The 20,353-nt window shown below is 35.8% G+C and overlaps 1 protein-coding gene and 1 long non-coding RNA gene across 2 annotated transcripts; both read right to left on the bottom strand.

Moving 5' to 3' along the window:
- Positions 1 to 216: 216 nt before the first annotated feature.
- LOC139143132 (G2/mitotic-specific cyclin-B2-like) lies at positions 217 to 6,809 on the bottom strand. Its single transcript, XM_070713279.1, has 6 exons — positions 6,662 to 6,809; positions 3,248 to 3,459; positions 2,129 to 2,336; positions 1,647 to 1,760; positions 1,108 to 1,229; positions 217 to 465 (listed from the first exon to the last, which is right to left on the bottom strand). The coding sequence occupies exons 2-6, from the start codon at positions 3,454 to 3,456 to the stop codon at positions 411 to 413; spliced, it is 708 nt and encodes a 235-aa protein (XP_070569380.1). The 5' UTR covers positions 3,457 to 3,459; positions 6,662 to 6,809; the 3' UTR covers positions 217 to 410.
- Positions 6,810 to 12,866: 6,057 nt separating this feature from the next.
- Positions 12,867 to 20,087, bottom strand: LOC139143131 (uncharacterized). Its single transcript, XR_011554539.1, has 3 exons — positions 19,966 to 20,087; positions 13,948 to 14,009; positions 12,867 to 13,007 (listed from the first exon to the last, which is right to left on the bottom strand). It is a non-coding gene; the product is annotated as an uncharacterized lncRNA (long non-coding RNA).
- Between the last annotated feature and the right edge of the window lie 266 nt (positions 20,088 to 20,353).

The raw sequence follows: 20,353 nt of genomic DNA, 5'->3' as shown, positions 1-20,353 counted from the left end.
TACGCCAAGAGATAGAGAAACCTGTATTTTGAAAGTTGGGTCAAAATTACCGTCACATGATCGTTATGTAAAAAATAGTGACACTGCAAAATGTTTCTCCCCCCCCCCCCCACCACCACCACCACACACACACACACGGACTTAGAGGGCGTGATTTGCTCATGCGCATATCATTGAATAAAATAATTTTATGTAAACTAATAAAAAGATGTCCGGTGAGGCAAATGTGACAAACTTTATCGATAAGGAAAATAATAACAAAATTATAAAAGAAAAAACTGTCAAATTTATAAAAACAGCAGTTTGTATTTGATCAGTTGGAATGAGTGAAATGAAAATACTAACATCAGTCAAAAATATAAAATATCAAAAGGGAGAGTCTTCTCTTCAAGTCGTTGATGTGAACAGGCTTAGTGACGCAAGGCTGACACAGTGTCACCTGACCCTCTGAAGTAAGATACACATCTATAAAAAAAAACAGAAAAAATTACATGATGAAAACGCTCTCAGTTTTGCTGTACAACACACGTAATCCATTATACGTCAGCCGTATTCACACCTATACTGTCCTCAACTTAAACCCAAATTCCCCTAGGTTGAAATCTACATAAGGAATCGAAGGCGCCCAAGACACCCTTTAAAACTAAATACCCATCGCCTTGTACACCGGAAATGAAATCTATTTTTTCTCAAAATCACTCTTTTCGACATTATGTATTTCAAACAAAAAAACAACAACTTAAGGGGATTCTGTTATCGACTTTACAGGGAAACTAGTTACACTATGGTCAGCCTACTGTTGATTAAGCCTATATCAAACATATATTGTGTTTTAATTAAAAGAAAATCGACTGTGCTCTGGTGATTAAATGATATTATGTACAGGCACCCCGTGGTTAACTGTGAGATGACATTTTTGGCCCAAGTAATTTAAAAGCCATGTGTCATCTTTCCTGGTTGTCAGGCACTTGGCTCCCAAGTTGGGCAATGCTTGGCTGTATTTTTGACACATTCAAAGAAAAGCAGGTAGAGAGCTATTTCTTCATGACCTTATCTTTTGATAATTCAAAAAATGTATAACCATCGAGCATAATTAGAGTTGCTTACCCAGGGTTCATCCACGTTGTGGCTTCTAATTTATCAACGTTGAGTTTCTTCTCCATCCTAATAAGTTCGTGGCAGATACGAATATTTCGGCCTATGGTGATTCCACCCACAAAGACAGCACCCTTAATATAGGGAAGAACACAAGAGATTAGTTTTAGTATAATGTTTGATCTCGATTTCTTTTCAAGGGGAGATTTGACACTGCCAAGACTCTCCCACCACGTACATGTCGCGTAACTGTTAAACATAAAGTTTTTTTGTTTATAAAACTGGTCCAAAGAGGTACTGCTACAGGAAGGTATACGTATGTACTGTGGCTGTGACCCCATTTTTGACTCCTGTAGACTTTTAACAAAAGGAATGGACGTTTGATCTCTTCTCTCTAATCTAGATTTTGATACATTTTAGCTAGATGACAAGTTGGATCCCGCATCAATGAGCTGAAAACTTCTTATCAGAGTCCCTCCACCAATCATTGTGGTACACAACTTTTGCTTTACAGTCATTGTGAATTAAGTAATAAACTGTGGACCACTTACTGTTAGATTGTTGTTTGTTTTAACACCAGCCAGCACCATACAGCTATTTGCTATATGGTGCGGCATGTTCTCTCTCCTCAATTTCAAGCAGTGCAGGCTGATGTCTTCTAAGTACTGTATTGGTGAAAAATGAACAATAAAATATAAAATATATCAGTCTTAAAAAATATTAAAATTCTCATTGCATCCTAACAATGACTTATATGAAATCAATGTATTTGTATTGAGTCATATGGGAATATACTAAAAACGGATGAATTTCCCAGATGACACAGTATTTTGCAACTTCCTTTAAAAATCAATTGATTTTTATTGTGATGTTTTTTCAGCCATGTTTGCAAATAAACGGACCAGACCGATCGCAATTATTTATAAGTTTGTGGATGTTAGTGGAATAACTAATTTCTGTTCACATGCTGTGAAAGTCGGTGTTGCTTCAAACCTCCCTTCAACACGTACAACAAGTCTATTAATAAACTTACTTTCATGACTCTTTCAGTATCGTCGTTTATCATACTAGGGTTTGCGGCTTTCAGCAGGTGATGAAACTCTGCTATAGTACTGTTTGTAGTAAATCCACAGTACTGTAGCAGAGTCCGCTCCATTTCTCTGATGTCCTGAGACGAACACAGACCATCCGTTAAATACGCAAAGTCGTAGATGGAGGGTCCGTCTCTTGATTCAATTTTGCTGTGAAAAATATGAATGAACCTCTTTAATACATATAAAAAGAAACATGAACATCCATATTTCTTTATACACCCAGAACAAATTGTATTGCGTTTGGCTTTGACACGAGAAACCAACTGCAAAGTGTATTTGTCCCATAACAGAATTGACTAAAATGTAACTACAAGTAAGCGTCATGTCAGACAATAAGTCGCCACTCACTTTCCGAATCACATACACATGATACAAACTTGTACCATGGACGTAAGAATAGAATTCACGACCATGCTTGTAAGTCTTCGCCTGAATCCTAAATTGGATGAATGGAAAGTATAATTTACATGTACATGTACATGTTCATGGACACTCTCCTTGTGCAAAGTTTCGTATGCGTTTTGAGTAGATTTAATCAATGATTAAAGCGGTTCAGCTAGCCCAAGCTCCGGTAGATAAACCACGGTCCCTCTAAAACGTACGGAATATCCTGGTGGAAGCTACACAATTCCATTCTCGCAAACCAGAGCCTATTTCCGCACCACGAAACTGGCGGCGGTAGGGTCACTAGCAGTTGCCGTAAACAGGCTTGTGATTATGACGATGCACAGTTCAAGTTCAGCGGCATTAGAGACAGACCTAAATTTCCATTATCCAGCCCCGTTCTCAGCTGAACAGTGAATGTTCGATTTAGATAATTATTGCAACTTATTGTACTGAAAACTTTTCGCTTTTTGACCACGCCGACAAGAACAGAGTCAGTAGGTGAAAAATCTGAACTTTATTTTTTTGTTTTCACTGTGCTGGGACGCAAAAATAACGTAAGAAACAGTATGCACTTAGATTGCCAAAATACTGTTTGTTTCTTCAATGGTTCAGTGATGCAATAAGACAATACAATGACAGCATTTTCAATTTGTTCCCAGTATGATGCTTACCTTGCTATAAACAGGCTGGTTATGCCCGCAAGCTGTGCTGTTTTCCTTGCGACCGCCCTTTCCGTTGCTATGAATTTGTCAAACACCCATATACCCTGGTGCAAGCATGTCGTTGTCAGTGATAGCTGTAAACATACTTCGATTAACCAATCGACAACGATCCGTCTTTTTCTTTTTTCTTCTTCGGACAACTCACATGAAGGCACCATCCTCTGAAATGATAGTATGTGATTGGACGTTATTATGAAGTAAATTTGGGCAGAAATTGTCTTGGGACCACATAAAGACTTACTAGATACTTCTTCTTGACATCTATGAGCATGCTGGGAACAATAGTTGTTATGTAACAAGTTTGTTTTATACACTATATCTTATTTATTCAATTACCTTTGAAACGGTTTAAAAAGCAAAAACTGCAGAAAAAGCAGTGTCATTAAGTACAAAACAAACACACACAAACAAGAAGACGCAAAGGAAAAAGAGTCCATCTTTAAACACAGATCAATGTTGAGTCTTTAAGGGCAGTATGAGTCTTTAAGGGCAGTATTCCTCATATTCCAGAGAGTTTTTATGTATGTCTTGGTCAATTTTGAGACATTTTCTCCCAAGTTGTGGTTTATCTCCCACAAGGTATTGCTAAATAAAATATTGAACCTAAAATTCAAGCTCCCAGAGTGGAACTTATTTATAACAGTGCTGTTACCAAATTCTGAAAACGCCTCATTTAAATGCAGGTAAAAAGAATTTCTCTTATCAGTGAAGTAATTACATGTAAAAAGAAAGTGGTAAGTGTCTTCTATTTCATCACAACAAAGTTTACATTTTCCATTACCTTTATAATTTGCCCAGTTGAGTTTATATCCCTCAAGGTCGATAGAGTTTGTTCTAATTTTAAAAAATAAAGAAACACCATGATGATCTTGAGGATCATTCACATAATTTTCTCGTGTATTATCTTTTTTAATCCAGGAATAGTGTTGCAAGGATTTCATATTTTCAATGGTTTGTTTGAACGAAACCAAAACATTATGGTTATTGATTGTTCTGAAACTAGTCAGCCATCTTGCATTCATTGGAGGGTCTGATTGATAGAGATGATCTAATCCATTGTCAATGAGAGTATCATGTACATACTTTGGCCGATTCCATACCAACTTAGCATTGCTTTGATATGATTTATTGAGAGCAATAAAGACTACTTTGGTCCACCTATCATTGTCCATTTTTTGTAATCTATCTAGGTAATTTACACGTGATCTGTCAAGCAATTGTGAATATCCATCCAGCCCAGATCACCTAAAACTGCAGAGCTGGCAACGTTTTTATTTTCTTTAAACAGAAATTTTCCAAATTGGTATTGTAAACTCCTCAATTTCCTAATGTCTTCCTTACTTTTTAACAACCATACACTGCTTCCATAGCTGATTGATGGTAAAACAATATTGGTCCATAGAACATCACCATATTGAAAACGGTTAAAACTATTATGGTGATTAATGAGTGATTTACAGTATGCAATCAATTTCATTCCTTTTTTGTAAATCATATTGAAATGTTCATGATCTTTTAATGATCTTGTGATAGTTACGCCTAAATAATTATATGAATTGGTTTCTTTCAATATTAAATCACCTAATTTCCAAACTGTATCTTAGTATGCAATTTCCTTCCAAAGTACATAATTTCTGACTTCTGTTGATTAAATGTTAATTTCCATTTTTCTGCAAAGTTATTAGCGATGTTTAAAAGAGTTTGTAAATCTTTGTGATTATTTGCTATCAAAGCAACATCATCAGCCCAAAAAAGCCCTGGTATCAACTGCTTATCAATGTGAACACCCAGATTTGAATCATTAAGCATTTTTGCAAATTCATTAATATAAATTGAAAAAAGCAAAGGGCTGAGAACACACCCTTGTTTTACTCCTTCAGTAGTTTCAAAATAATCTGTTTCAATGTCATTAAAGTTAACTTTAGTAAGCACCCTATCATACATGTCATCAATAATTTCCCAGAGATTCCCTCTTATACCTACTTTCCATAAAATCACTCTCAAACCATCACGCCATACCCGGTCGAACGCTTTCCAAGTTTGAAAAGCCAAAGTACCCGTGTGTTCATGTTTCGTGTAAGGTAAATCATGGAGGTATAAAAACAGATGGGTATAGAGAGCCGGTATCGTATCGATAACGCAACGCTGAATAGCCAACGTGTTCTGTAAAAGTTTCGATTTTCATTACATTCGACTACCAGTTTAACGTTCGAAGATTTGCTACAATGAAACTTGAACTTTTAAAATTAAAAAAACCGTTCATGGCGCCGTGCCTCCTGTAATCTGCCTTCTCTCCACAGTAGCTACACCGCGCATAGACTGGAGATTCCCCACCGTCTATGTACCGCCCTACACTGGCTTTGTTCAGTATAACTTGGCCTTCTTTTTAAACAACAAAAAAACATAAGTATCGGTATCTGTTTAGAGTCAATATAAACATGGCCGATGTAATATAAGAGAAAAATGACAGTACTGAACATGTAGTTTTTTTACCAAAATAATGTACGTTTGTGTTGCTCGTTTCAGAGAGCGTGTGACTTCATGTGAGCGCGTGATGACGCATCTGTTGACGTTCATGGAGAGGATTCTTAATCAATCTACTGCTACTACACTTCACAGCAGACAAAAGGTCCGAGTTCAGACAAAATGTATATTTTTATTTCTTTAGACGTGCCCACTTTTACGTAGCTGCAGTTTAGTATTCATGGTATTTCTCCCGGGTATTTCTGAGCAGAAGCGTATCTGACTGTGAGTCCAGCTCCGATGCACCTCTAACAACAACCCCACTAAGTTGAATGAATACAAAATCCGTGCATGAGAAATGAAGAACTATGTTAGAAATTTAGTGACAATAGTGATTTATAATAGTCTGATAGGGTAAAATGTGGGCATTGACACACAGAGCGGAAGTTATACACATGGCAGCCAATAGGGGTATTGGTTTATTTATCACCTATATTGTACTACTAAGAGTAACTGATGTGTCACTTATCAATTGCTTATCTCACGACTGGAGGGTTTGTCAAGTGCGTTTACCCACTATGGTACCTCCATGGTTTACCCAGGAGCAAAAACTCCGTATTAATGATGGGGGAGGGACATCTGAACTTATAGAGCTTTTTCATTGACGGTCTCCGTTTTTGAGGCTTGAAAAGATATCGATGACGTAACATTTTCACTCATAAAATGTCTGTGTATTTTCCATTCTCTCTCTACATTCTTGCCATCAGCTGTTTTGTTCTGAATTACACTCCTAAAAATTTTGAAATCGTCTATCCCAATACCGAATTTCTACCAGTCACCATTATTTTCGACTACTTTATATACTAGTATGTGCGTAATAATCAAAACATATAAGCTTACCTCTTTCTCAAGCAGGTGCGTAGTTGTCTCGTTGTAATAATCTGAAGAGGAACAAACACAATAACATTAAAATCAAACAGCATTAAGTTGTTAAACAAGAGTATTTTGACAGCTTCATCACAACGTCACGAGACTTTTCAGTGCGATGTCTACTTGTGTTTATCGACGATTAATCAACGTGACCACAACAGGTTCAACGGAAGAGACCACTACGAAACTGCTACACATAACAGACATAGACACCAAAATACTCAAATGTCTGCTTGAAATGCACTGGCCGAGTAGTTCTCTTGTATAAAACTATTCTTTTTCTAGCAAGATGCTGGACTATAGACTACTGAGTTAATACGTGGAGGAAAATTGTCAATAGATAGTCAATAACCCTGTGGTGATTCCTCTCAAGAGCACAAAGCACAATAAATTTGATCAAGCATGTACCTTTCTTGACGTTTCGACGTGTTGAGTAACGTATGGTAAATGGACAGTGTAACTATCGAGTTGCAAGCCCAATCGTAATCGTATGCCGCCGTTTTGGGGGCTTTAGTCATGATTTTATAAGTTTACATAGAAAAATTCGTTGTGGTATATAACAACATTGGCCGATATCTGTATCTAGATAGAGATAGATGTGCAGTACAAGACCTGTGACGGGCAGCGACGGGCAGTATTTAGTAGGACCGCTAGAACTCAGAAACCAAAGACGATTACATCCCAATTTTTCCAACAGACAGAGTAAGCAAGTTCGTTCACCGGGCACAAAGTAGGTGTCGCCGTTGTATACGTCAAGAATTAAATTTACCACAGCAGCATGGAAATTATGGAGGGTCAATGTCCATTTCAATTTCACAAGATTTCGGTCGAAATGATTGTGATAGGCCCCCTGGGAATAGGCCAGCGGAAAATCTATACGTTTACATAAATACACCTCACTTTTCGTCACTTCGGAGCGAGTATTGCAAAACGTTTTGCCAAAATCCATTAGCCATTTACATAACAAAAACTGACTTTACAAATGGTCTGTTAATATAATTGATTGTTACGGGAATGTGAAACCAAAACGCCTGACACATGGGGTTGAATCGTCTTGGGTATGCAAGTTATAGTGCCGAAACGATCAGCACCCAGCACATGTCGAACATCGAAGCGTAGATGTCCATGATCGAAGTAATGAATAAAAAAAACTGAACACATATCCCATGACAATTAAGTTGTATTCAATTTTACCTGCGTTAACCATGTTCTCTTTGTAGCTCAAATTTGCTGACACACGTTTGCTTTTCTCCGAAACACGCAAACTTAGACAACATATTGTCAGTAGTTTGATTAATAACCTTACAGTTGAACTTGCAGTACGGAAGCCTTTACCACATGTCGAGTTATGAGTTATGTATATTACACTATCAATCACACATAGAAAATCGACGAAAAAACTTAAAAGCATTTCAATGGCCTCTATTAAGTACCATTTTATCGTCGTCGATTGTATATGACATGATGTTGCACCACTCTGGAACTTATAGACTGTCTCTATGGTTAATGAAAAACTGCTTACGTCTTGGCCGTTACTTGGACAGTTCTGCTACGACTTGCTTACCCTATAGCGCTCGCTGAATGTGTACATGTTGTCTGTAATCCGTATGTCCAGTTAGCGGATAGACCACAGGGTACACGGGCTTGTTGTTTATTTGTGTTTGTTTGTTTGTGTGTATGTTTTGTGTTTGTTTGTTATTTTTAATAAAATAACAGCGAAAAGCTGTTTTGTTAATATTTGTCAATAAAGAGCAGTTTATTTGTTTATTTTGTTTGTTTATTTATTTATTTGTTTGTTTGTTGATACGTATTTCCGATGGTTAGGGTTAGGGTTAGGGTTAGGGTTAGGCTTAAGTTAGGGTTAGGGTTAGGCTTATTCATTCCCTCTATATATGTACGTATTTTTATTGAAAATACAAATAAACAAACACAAACATACACACAAACAAACAAACAAACACAAATAAACAACAAGCCCGTGTACCCTGTGGATAGACTGGGAGATAGGCTAAGAATTCAAGGCGTTACTTTCGTGTAAAATACTTGCGTGCTTGAAATTAGTGTTTGAAATGTATCGATTAAGCTCCCCGTTAATGGGGCCCATGAAATGTCGACAAATCACATTTATAAAATTCGACAATATACTTTGGGAGATTTCAATGAGTAATATTTGCATGATCACGAGGGAAGTCAGAGAAGTCAGGGATGTGCGCGTTACTATGAATTATCAAGTCATTCCTCATATGGTTTTCCTCATTCACACACTGGAAACCCGTGAACGAAATAGCCAGATTATAACTGAATTTAACCTGGAAGGAAATCGCGAATATGTACAAGTTACACGCACATATGAATCTCGCTTTACTGATTAGTCACCGGGCAATCACAATCTGATCAAAATCATATGCGGAGTTTATCTCCGTCTTCGCAAGCTGTTTTCTCATTTCTTTGATCCACATGTCAACAACCTCACAATTACGAACTAAAATTAATTTTGGGCATTTATTAATAGGTTATTTGTGACAAATTCTGCGGAGAGAACCATGATGTGTCCTAACATGCACAAATTTTACAGGAAAGGTGCGTCATGGCGTCCGATTTAGTCACATTTCGTTTGGATTGCGGAAGGAGGCAATATACTGCACTTGCCATAGGAACTTATAAGATATAAGATTGAAAATTGCAAAACATAATAACACGACCTCTACTGTCTGTACTATAAAATGATCACTTATGATTTGCCACGTGATTACACAGACAGTGCGAGTCGCGTTTCAATCATTCTCTATGGTCCGCCATATAACCTTGCACATCACGCTTACTAGTATATCAACCCCATTGATCGCTGCCTGTGGCTACACCTACGAGAGAGTTTCAGGAGTTTGTTGAAAAGATACGAGCGCGAGTCGGCATCTTTAAAAACAACTAAGCCATAAAGCAAATTTGTGCAGTACATCGTTGCACACTCTTTGTAGTTTAGCCGATTACAAATTAGCATAGCGTTATGACCGATGTCGGTCGGGTGCCATACATTAGCAACACTGCGGGCGCAGATAAGAAGTTCCTTTCTCCGTTCCCGCTAGTTTAAAAGAAGACCAAAAAACAAGCATGGCTGATAAGCAGAGGTTATCACCCACTTTAAACGTAAAACATCTCGGCAGCACCGTTGCACACGCTTTGTAGTTCAGCCGATTACAAAATTAGCATATAGTGTACTTCATTACCGATGTCGGTCAGGTGTCATACACTGTGGGCGCAGACAAAAAGTTCTTTCGTCCCTTCCCGCTGATAAGAAATGAAAAAATAAATAATAAATAATAAATAAAAAAATGCACGACAGTGTCGTTTTTAAAAATGAATAGCTGTAACTTTTATGAGTTGATATTTTTGTCAAAGAGTAGTAGTGTTCATCAGATGTTAACTTACCACAATCTTTATGTAACAGCACAAGAAACTGAACACACGAAACAAAAAAACAACGACATGGAAAACATCAACGTAACTGGCCTTTTATATTTGTAACTGATTGAAGTTTATGAAAACGTGGCCTGTGGTGTTGATTGATCGATGTGTGGTAAGGGGCATTGATGTGAGTATTAAATAATGCGAAACATGGATATTAACAGCTACTATTTTTTTTCGCAGGGTGCACCATGGTAAAGCCAAGTCTAGAAATAAAAACACAAATCATACATTTGTGGAAATTGGGACTTGGAGTAATGAACATTACACGGCAAATAAACAAGATCTTTCCGATCAGTAGACAAGCCGTGGGATTTATCGTGAAACGCTTCAAAGAGGAAAACACTTTCATTTGATAAACCCCGATGCGGAAGACCAAGCAAAATAACCCAAGAAGTTCGTGATTGTATCGACCGTAGAATGAAAGAAAATGATGAGCTGACTGCTTCTAAACTGACCACTTTGGTAAACGCTGACCTGGGGACAAGCATACACGAGAAAACGATTCAGAGGGCCAGAAAACAATTGGATTGGAATGGACATCGAACCAAGTATGGTACTCTAATCAAGAAAGTAAACCAGGACAAGAGAGTTCGGTGGTGTTTGTTTGCATTAGCAACAAAGGAAAGATTCGATAATGTCATATGGTCCGACGAGACGAGTGTTCAGCTTGAAAGACATGCACGGTTTATGTAGACTAAAAAGGGGGAACAAAAACGTAAAAAAATGAAGCCTAAAAGGGTCCAAAAGGTCAACGTTTGGGCCGGGATATCAAAGAAAGGAGCAACAGATGTTGTTATATTCAAAGGCACGGAAAATTCTCGCGTTTACAAGAAAATAGTCCGCAAAGCAGCTGTACCACTGATTGCACGAGATTTTGGCAACGATCACCGGATTGCGACATACTAGCAATTCACCGCGTACCGACAAAGGAAGATTGTGTAGAATAGCAGTCACGTACGCGTTCCGTCTCACACGTGTTTCAACGGCAACAAAGCAAATCAGGGCTATTGTCAGGTGTAGAATATTACAACATTTTATCATTGATCAGAAGCAAAGCGTCTGCGGTTTACAGGTTGCACACCAGCATTAGAGGCTCCATAGACATCACATGTAAATTGATTAAAAGTAACCACTGTCCACACATTTTACTTACGTGACAAGCCTAAAACAAACATGATGTCGAAGAAGCATAACAATACTACTTTGAAAACATATTTTTTAAACATACCCGATAGCGATTGGAAATCGTTGCTTTTGGCGATCTAAAAGACCACACTTGCGAAAACTAGGACAGTGTGTAGCCTGATGATATTTGACCCGATTAATATCCGTTTTTTAAAACTTGTCAAATATTGTGGAAAATATCTTACAGTAAAATACACTTCATATATCTGGTGACAAAGTCGGGCAAAAGAGAATAATTGATGAGCACTGCTACACTTCAAATATTAGTGTTTAAGTTTTTCGTGCACTACATTCCGTCATCATCCTCCCTTGTGACCGCGTATTTATCCAAATTTAATTGGTGGTGTGCAACCTACAATGTTGCACTTTTAGTTACCACGCATACCACGTCGTCCAGACTTTACCCTTTTACGACACTCATAGAACTCTATGTAAACCTTTCCCTTCCCACCACAGAGGGCGCAAACATTGTCGCAAAATATTATTAAAGTGCTGTTGCCGATCTTTTTCCAGGGTTTTCCAGGGCTAAATTACTTTCTCCAGAGTTTTCAAGGGTTTTTCAGGGCAAAAATAAAATTCCGGGGTTTTTCTGGACCATACGAAACCTTTCAGTAAGTCATCGGATCACGTTTCGAATGTTGTTTATACCACCGAAGGTACTGCGGCCGCTCCAAGTATCATTGCACATTCTAGACTCCTCATTTTAGGTAATCCAGTAACATTTTTGAAAACTTTTTTTCCTGAAGAGATTGTCAACAATTATTTTTATATTTTTAGGTTCCACAACAAATTGTTAATTGTTTATTTTTGGCCAACAATTTTTTTTTTCAAAAAACCTCCAGTCCCCCCCCCCCCCCGATATCAAATAGTTCACTCCTAATGCTGCTTTCTACCGAGAGTTTCTTGTTCGCGTCTACAAAGCATGGCGGATTTGGACTATCCCGTGTAAATGTTTTACTGATATCACTCTTACTTCTTTTATCCGATAATATATATCCATAATTCGCGATAATTTTGTTTTCCGACAATTGTGAGCCAAAGTTCGAATACGGTGCCAGCGTCAGCTTGAAAGGTCACGCGAAACTGGGGCTGACTTCACGCACGTCTGTGGGCGAGCTACGTTAAAATTTCACGTCAAAATACTGTCAATTTAGTAAATATTAGCAAAACAAGCCGTTTTGAAGGTATGCATGTATGTATGTATGTATGATAAAGGGGGTTATTACACGAAGTTTGGTCGATATCGCCTTGCATTCTCGTGATGTGACCATATTTTGACTCGTCGCTCCGCAACTCTTCAAAATATGGTCACATCACTCGAATACAATTCGTTATCGACCAATCCCCTGAGCACCATAGAGCAGAATTAATACTCTGGTGTGCGAGAATGCAATCATGATACCGCCCATCTCACCAAGTAAAGCCATGATTTCACATAGAATACACATCCGAAAATAGAGAGACTTCACTTCTACAGATATCGTTATTTTTATTACCAAACGAAAAAAATCAAAACAAATGTACATGTATATGTTATAGAAAGAATAAACAGAGCAAATAAAAAAACAATTTTTCTTTAAAATAAACAGAGCAAATAAAAACAATTTTCTTTAAAATTCTTGTAGCACCATCTTCCAAGTTTTTCAACCAAACTCCATGGATCTGCCTGTAAAGCAATTATCTTATCATTGTTGTTTAGAATATGGGGCAGTGGTTATTATAATTGAAACAGATAATTGTGTTGCACGGAATTACTGTCTGATTCAGTGATTGTTTACGACACAAAAGACTCAATTTTTATCAACTGCAGTAAGTATGCTTGAATATGGAGAATAACAATTGATAAAGTGAACGTCAAAAACTGAAGTGGGTCTGTTTTTTTGGTAAAACGTTAATTTTGGTATAATGTCATACAATTTAAGTAAAAAACTTGAAGGGGCTTTCTGAAAATTAAAATAGTATTTGAAATTTGGGTTTATGAAGGGAAAATGGTGTTTTTTTTGGTCTGCTTCCTTTACAATCTGAATAAAATCAGCTGTAGTGATGTGCTCAATATTTTGGCCTTTGTCGTTGTGGTCGTATACTAACGCGTGTCCCAGCAACACCACTGCACTACATAGACGAGCACATCACTACAGCTGGTTGTAATCAGAGTGTTTTCCTTGCCGATTAGCCTAGCTCTCGAAAGATTGTTAAATCGCGGTAGAAGTCTCGATACACAAACTACATACGCGATTTATTTTTGCTCTGATCGTGATATCGACAAACATACCGTTTTGGTGTAGGATACATATAAATATATATGTGAAATTTACAAAGAAGGGGACCCGTGCTGAGCGAAGTTACAAAAGTTATTTTCTTACTAGTGCACTAATTTGCCTAACAAACAAATAAACAATGCAAATATCACATAGGCATTTCCGTATTACATAGAAAAAAAAGAGATTTTTTAAGTGGTCATTCACATTTGTGACCAAGATGTCTTTTCTACTGTCAGCGTCAGAGCAAGACAACCAATCAGTCTTGTCCGAAAGTGTGAAATTTGGCCGAAAACTTTGATTTGAAGTGATACGAAAAAGAGTTTAAGAAATGTATTCCAGTCGTACCTTGATCGTTAACGGATAATGGCTGTGTCACTAGTCATCGCTTTCAGCTTCTTCGTCTTCGACTGCAATGTAAAAAAAGTTGATTATATGTTAACATCGATTTCAGTACTAATTGAGATAGCATAAACGTTTACCGTGTTCACATTGAGAAAAATATGAAACGTTTTAGGTCTAGTATTTATGCTTGATAAATATCACGGATTAATAACTTGGTTCCGTATGTGTGCATACGCACAAAGTTAAGAGTAGAGAGTAACTCAGGACACTGGTTTTTGTCAAATTTTCGTTTTTCACATAATTCGATGATTTCGATATGTATCTCTGTAATGGCAATAGTTTCTTCTTCAAAAAGCGATTCGAATATTGACAAATTATTGAATAAACTTAAACATCGACACTTTGCACAATGCATTGTTTTCCTATGGCTTCGTTTTTGAATTTGACCATTCGATTGACCTTTCCTCGGCTTTGTAATGAGTTTGTTTTAAAAACTTCAACAGAATTTATCTCAAAAATGCGTTCTTGGTAGAATTGCATTAGATATTTACTGCCAGTTGTCCAGATATTGTCGATAAATCGCTGTGATCAGCAACAGGGGTCGAAACAATTGGACAATTTGTTAATTTTTTGCGTTTTTGCAAAAACGGTGTTTTAAAAGTTCATTAATTGAGAACGAGAGCAGATAGCGAAAACTAAAAATACCGTTTTTTCGTTACTAAGCTCTGCTTTCTTTTGAAATAAAAACCTTGAAAATTCTTTTGGACCACATAATACCGAAAATGGCGGTTTTTATGACTTTTTATTTCCGGTTTCAAAAAATATTAGTGGTCAATAAGAATGTTTACATACTCAGCTTTTAGTCCAGTCAATTTAGGGTTTAACCTAAGACTAATTGCAACAGAAATTATTTCTTCACCATGACCTTTGGAAAGGTCTCACTAATGACATATTAAAAGTATAGGAAAATATAAGGGGTGCAATTGGTTAATTTGCATATATTCAAATTAGCTATATATTGCCTTTAAAATGACTGCTATACTCACATTTTGGACATGTAAACTGAATTCAAGTGACTTTTTCATTGCAACACAATTTAATAAGGTTCAACAAGTTATTTTCTAAATGTCTTGAACAATAAAGATTATGCAAATTAAGTAATTTGCATATATTCACAGTTTTTCCACTATTTCAGACAAATGAATGTTTAAGCTCATATTTAAACAATTTTTTTTCTCAATGAAATTGTTAAGGTTTTGCAAGAATTACCTAAAACAAATGAGGTTGACCTAATTTGCATGCTAATTATTTTAATACAAAAGGCCTAATTTGCATAATTGACACAAACGGTCTCTGAATACAATAAGACTACAATAGCTTCCATTGACATTTTCTGGTTATTCAGAAATGCAATGAATAAAGAGAAGAGTTTCAGAGCATTACTATTTAAATAAAGGGAATCAGAACTCTTTCTTTGGATATTCTTCTTTCTTTTACGACGATAAGGTTATTCATAAAAAATCATTGGATGTGTTCAGTAATTTGACATCAATTGTCATTTTCAGTCATTTTATCCTACAACATGTTCGATTGCAGTAAAATTTTTGAAGGAATATTTTATGCTTTTGGTCACTATCTTCAATGACGATGAAATATTCAGTTACTAATAAATGGTTCCCCACACTTAACAGTTGTGCCTGTGAATCATCTTTCTCATTATTAAACTATCATTAGTATAAATACGAACATCATTTGAATCACCATGATGGTAGTGGTGATGACAATTATTATGATGGTCATTATCATATCAAAATTTCTTCCTCTTCCTCTCTGTTTACATCTCCTGTAGGTGGTTCATTTGTTTACAGCCAGAATCCTTTCGTTGACAACAGAAAGTCTAGATTTTGCTTTCTTCTGGGGTTATTCATGCTGCTGCAGTCATGGAAGGGCAACTCAATGAAAAGATGTGAAGCATAGGATGATATAATTGTACTGCGTATCATATCAGATCTTAGATGTGCAAGTATCACTCATGGGGCTGTTATGTAATGGACTTCCATTTGCAGATTATTAGACTTTTGTATTATCACCAATAAGATCGATCACTCTTAAGGAATTGAGAGTTGGCCAATCTGAGGTGAGACTTCCATAAGGTTCAAAATACAGGATAACCAATTTTATGATAATTTGATGTCCAAATTTGATATCCTAATTGATAAACTCGTTAACGGCAGCTTCTGTGATGCAAATCCCTTCATATTTTGGTTTTCTTGTTTCACGGTCATGAAAATTTGAAAGAGCAGCTAGACCATGTAACATTATGAAAAGTATCTAGATTTGCATTTACCAGTGATTTAGATTATCATGATTCAGTCAACAGATTTTTTTCAGTTTTTCCTTAAATGCTATGGCTGTGTACGGTAAGATTAAACAGGAAATCTCTCTCTTCAGTCCATTATATGACTTTATATTAATTTTCAATTGTTGTCTTCAAGAAATTTCAAATTTTGAGAAATGCAGTGTCCTTTGATTATTGTAATGTCTTTCAGCTGATAAAGGAACAGTTTCCTTATCCATATTTCATGATAATTGGCAATATAGTATAACAATTGTACCTCTACATCATCATGATCATTATAATTTATTTATCATTATTATCATAAATTTCTGTATGTGGCATGAACAGGCAAGTTGCACACAGTCAAAAGTATATCTGATTTACCAGTGACCACACAACCTGGTCTTTAATTACATTTTACCAACACTTAATCTATATTAGTAATACGGGGTAAGGGTGAAAATAAAGAAAATAGAGCTGAAACACAAATTTTCTTCAGCCTCGCTTAGTACAAAAGTGTTGGTTATTTGGTCAAGCATTTTGGTATGCATTAAGAAAATCCAAATCTTCCAGTAAGTTGCCAATGTTATTGACATTATGCAAATTCTCTAGATAATTGAAATGAACTATACGAATAATCATTGTTTATTTTTACAGGGCTTTTCATTCTGTAGGCCCTATTTGTATATAATCATTACAGTGAGTTAAAATACACAGAAATAAATAAACATGTCAATTTCTTTGTAATGAGCAAAATGTTCATTCAAGTTATAAAATGGACATCTTTCGATAGGAAGAATTTAAAGTATTAAATAACTTATACAAGTAGTGTCATTTAATGTAACTTCTCATTTTACTGATAACATAGTTAATTAAAATAAGTTGACGTCAATTTGAAAAATTAAAGAAAATTATTGTAATGGTCATCATATAGGATTTATTCACATGAGGAATCGCTCAAAATTAGGTAAAATATATTTAGCAATGTTAGTAAAAAATTCCAATCTCTCTTTACGGTATTGTAAAACATTTCAAGTTTCAATTATTACATTTAATACAGTGTAGGCATTCCTATAAAATCTTTTAAAATTAGCCCTTTGCACAATGTAGATAGTATTAGACTTTGAATATACCTTTCTTGGACCTTTTAAGTATTTAAGGTGAAGAAATAATTCATATTCCAATTAGAAAAAGGAAGTGATATGGTTGACTTATTGGACAAATGCAAATAATAATTGAATACATTCCCTGAACTAAAAACAAAAAATGATGCTACATGGTCATTACAATGTCAGCTTATCTCTTAAATCACTTTCGTAAATAGATTATCAGCACCAGGTTTGTATAGCATCTATGACCCATTAGCATTTGGGTAAATTAGCTGTCTTATGCACACTTCTTTAAATGCACTTTTCGCGATCCCTGGGATCGCCTTTGTTCTAGTCTGTAAGAGAATGATTGAGGTGTAATAGCCTTTTGTTTTCCATTGAAATTGTAATCTGGTGGGTAAATTTTCTGATGAGAAAATCTGGTGCTAACACAGGCCTTTAAACTTGCGATATGTAACTTCCATGACCCTACTAAAATTTAGTTCTAATGATCTCCGTTGTTTTTTAACATTATATATAGTCATTTATACTGTAGGTCAAAAAAGGGAAAAGTAAAGTGGTAGGAGGGGCACATTGCAGTTATGTAAAATGAGGAGTCTTAAATGATTTTATGCATTGCCTACAAACCATAAAAAGTACATTAATAATCAAATTGCTTGAATTAAATATCAATTCGCTGAATATATTTTTAAGAAATATATTGACAGCAACGATTTTGTTCCCTTTTCTAAGTTTTATATTTATTCAAATTATGCACTGTCTCCCCTCTTAATAGTCATTTTGTTTGTCATTCTCTACATTCAATACAGCAGTGGAAACAAAAACTACTTGTTGTGTAGATTAAATATAATTTTTAAGTGAAATGCAGTGGCAGCTATACTTGATTTAGGCAAATTAAGGAATATTTCTCGGGCGATAAAATGTATTCAAAAATATTGCCTGACAAAAATTAAGATAAATGCATATATTAATTGAACATGATGTCGCATTTTTCTCAATTCAATATGCATATTTTTTTTAACAGTGAATGTATTGCTCCCATTATCCGTTTATACTTATACATATCAGGTAATGTTATACCTCTTAGATTGTATTGGACTTTTAGTATGTCATTCTAGGACCTCTCTAAAATACACAAAGAAAAATTAAATTCTATTGCTGTCAGAAGTAGCTTATATAGTTACTAATTAGGAACATACAAAGAAAAGCAAAGTGTTGTGGCGGCCATATTGGATTTATGCAAATGAAGAATATTTCTATGACGACAAAATATTTTAATCAACCTTGCCTGAATCAAACACAAGGCAAATAAGCCCAAAATCCGCATATATCATGTTTAGCCGAATATTTTTAGTAGCAACATTCTATCAGCACCTAGTTAATAACCATAATCTTTTTACATATATGCAAATTAGGTATTGTTACATTTCTAGATTGTACGAGCTTTTAGTATGTCATTGTAGGACTTCTCTGAAATACACAGTGTATAAATAATTCTATTGCTGTCAGACTTAGCTTCAAAATAGTTATTAATTGGGAAAAATACAAAGAAAAGTGAAGGTTGTGGCGGCCATATTGGATTTATGCAAATTAGGAATATTTCTATGACGACTGGATATTTCCATCAACATTACCTAAACCAAAAACAAGGCAAATAAGCCAAAAACCAGCATAACATATCATGTTTAGCCAATTATTTTTAGAAGAAACATTCTATCAGCACTAGTTTGTACCCATAATCTTTTTACATCTATGCAAATTAGGCACTGTTTACAACTCTAGATTGTACTCGGCTTTTAGTATGTTATTCTAGGACTTGTCAAAATACAATGTGAAAAAATGATTCTATTGCTGTCAGTAGTAGCTTAAAAATAGTTATTAATTCGAGAAAAACTAAGAAAAGTGAAGTGTTGTGGCGGCCATATTGGTATGTATGCAAATGAGGAATATTTCTATGACGACAAAATATTTTCAACAACATTGCCTAGACCAAAAAGGAGGCAAATAAGCCAAAAAACCTGTATCAAAATCATGTTTAGCCACATATTTTAAGTAGAAACCATCTATCAGCGACAATTTTATACCCATGAGCCCCCTTTACATTTATGCAAATTAGGCACTGTTGCACCCCTTAGATTTTATTATACTTTTAGTATGTTATTTCTAGGACCTTTCCAAAATGCATGGTGAAGAAATAATTTCTGTTGCAATTAGTCCTAGGTTGACCCCTTTTTTGGCGTAGATTGACTGGACTATTTCTGAAAATATATGGTATGTGGGGGTTAGCGGCCTCCATTGATTGGCAATGAACATTTGAAAAATTGCTACAGTCTGGGATACTCGCTACCATGAGTCCCTGTTTTGTTATTTGAGCCGTCTTAAAATCTCGAATTACCGGTGTGAAATACATAATAGTTTTGAAGTAACATGGCTATGGTTTAGGACATGACAGCACTTGCAAAGTAATGCCAAATTGGCCTTGCCATCAAGAGAGGGTAGCAAAGCCGAATGAGCGGGCGCATGGTTGAGGAGTATGAATTGAACTTTAATAGGTAGAAGTTGGGAAAGACATACCAGGTAACAAAACTGCTACATCTGCGCCATTTGTCACACGCCTAACAAGTCTTATTTCGACGACTGTGTCATCGTTTGCAGCTTCCTTCGATTTGAGCCGATATGCAACCATAACAGCCAATGCAGCTTGCTGTAGCTTTCCTATTGTGATCTGAAATGAAATAGAAATTGGATTAGCCCTTTTTTGAACCATTACATAGATTGGATTAAGTCATTAAAGAAAAATAGTACTTAATGATAGCTGTATATGAAAGTGACATTACTATTTCACTATAAAATGCACACCCGTTTGCTTTAATTTGAAAAATCACTGCATGATGAGTTCATCAGGGTGGGGTCTTCGCAGTAGGTCAAATGTTGACTGTATAACGTTCTCACATTAACCATC

Source organism: Ptychodera flava, chromosome 11 (genome assembly GCF_041260155.1).
Source record: "Ptychodera flava strain L36383 chromosome 11, AS_Pfla_20210202, whole genome shotgun sequence".
In the NCBI taxonomy this organism is placed as follows: domain Eukaryota; kingdom Metazoa; phylum Hemichordata; class Enteropneusta; family Ptychoderidae; genus Ptychodera; species Ptychodera flava.
Note: the sequence above shows the minus strand (reverse complement) of the source record. Positions and strands in the feature narration are given on the sequence as shown.

Coding starts and splice junctions, on each gene's coding strand:
- LOC139143132 (XM_070713279.1), bottom strand. CDS start 3,456: ATGGTGCCTTCATGTGAGTTGTCCGAAGAAGAAAAAAGAAAAAGACGG. Junction 2,337..3,247: donor ACCAGCCTGTTTATAGCAAG/GTAAGCATCATA, acceptor TATTTTTCACAG/CAAAATTGAATCAAGAGACG. Junction 466..1,107: donor ACAACGTGGATGAACCCTGG/GTAAGCAACTCT, acceptor TTTTTTTTATAG/ATGTGTATCTTACTTCAGAG.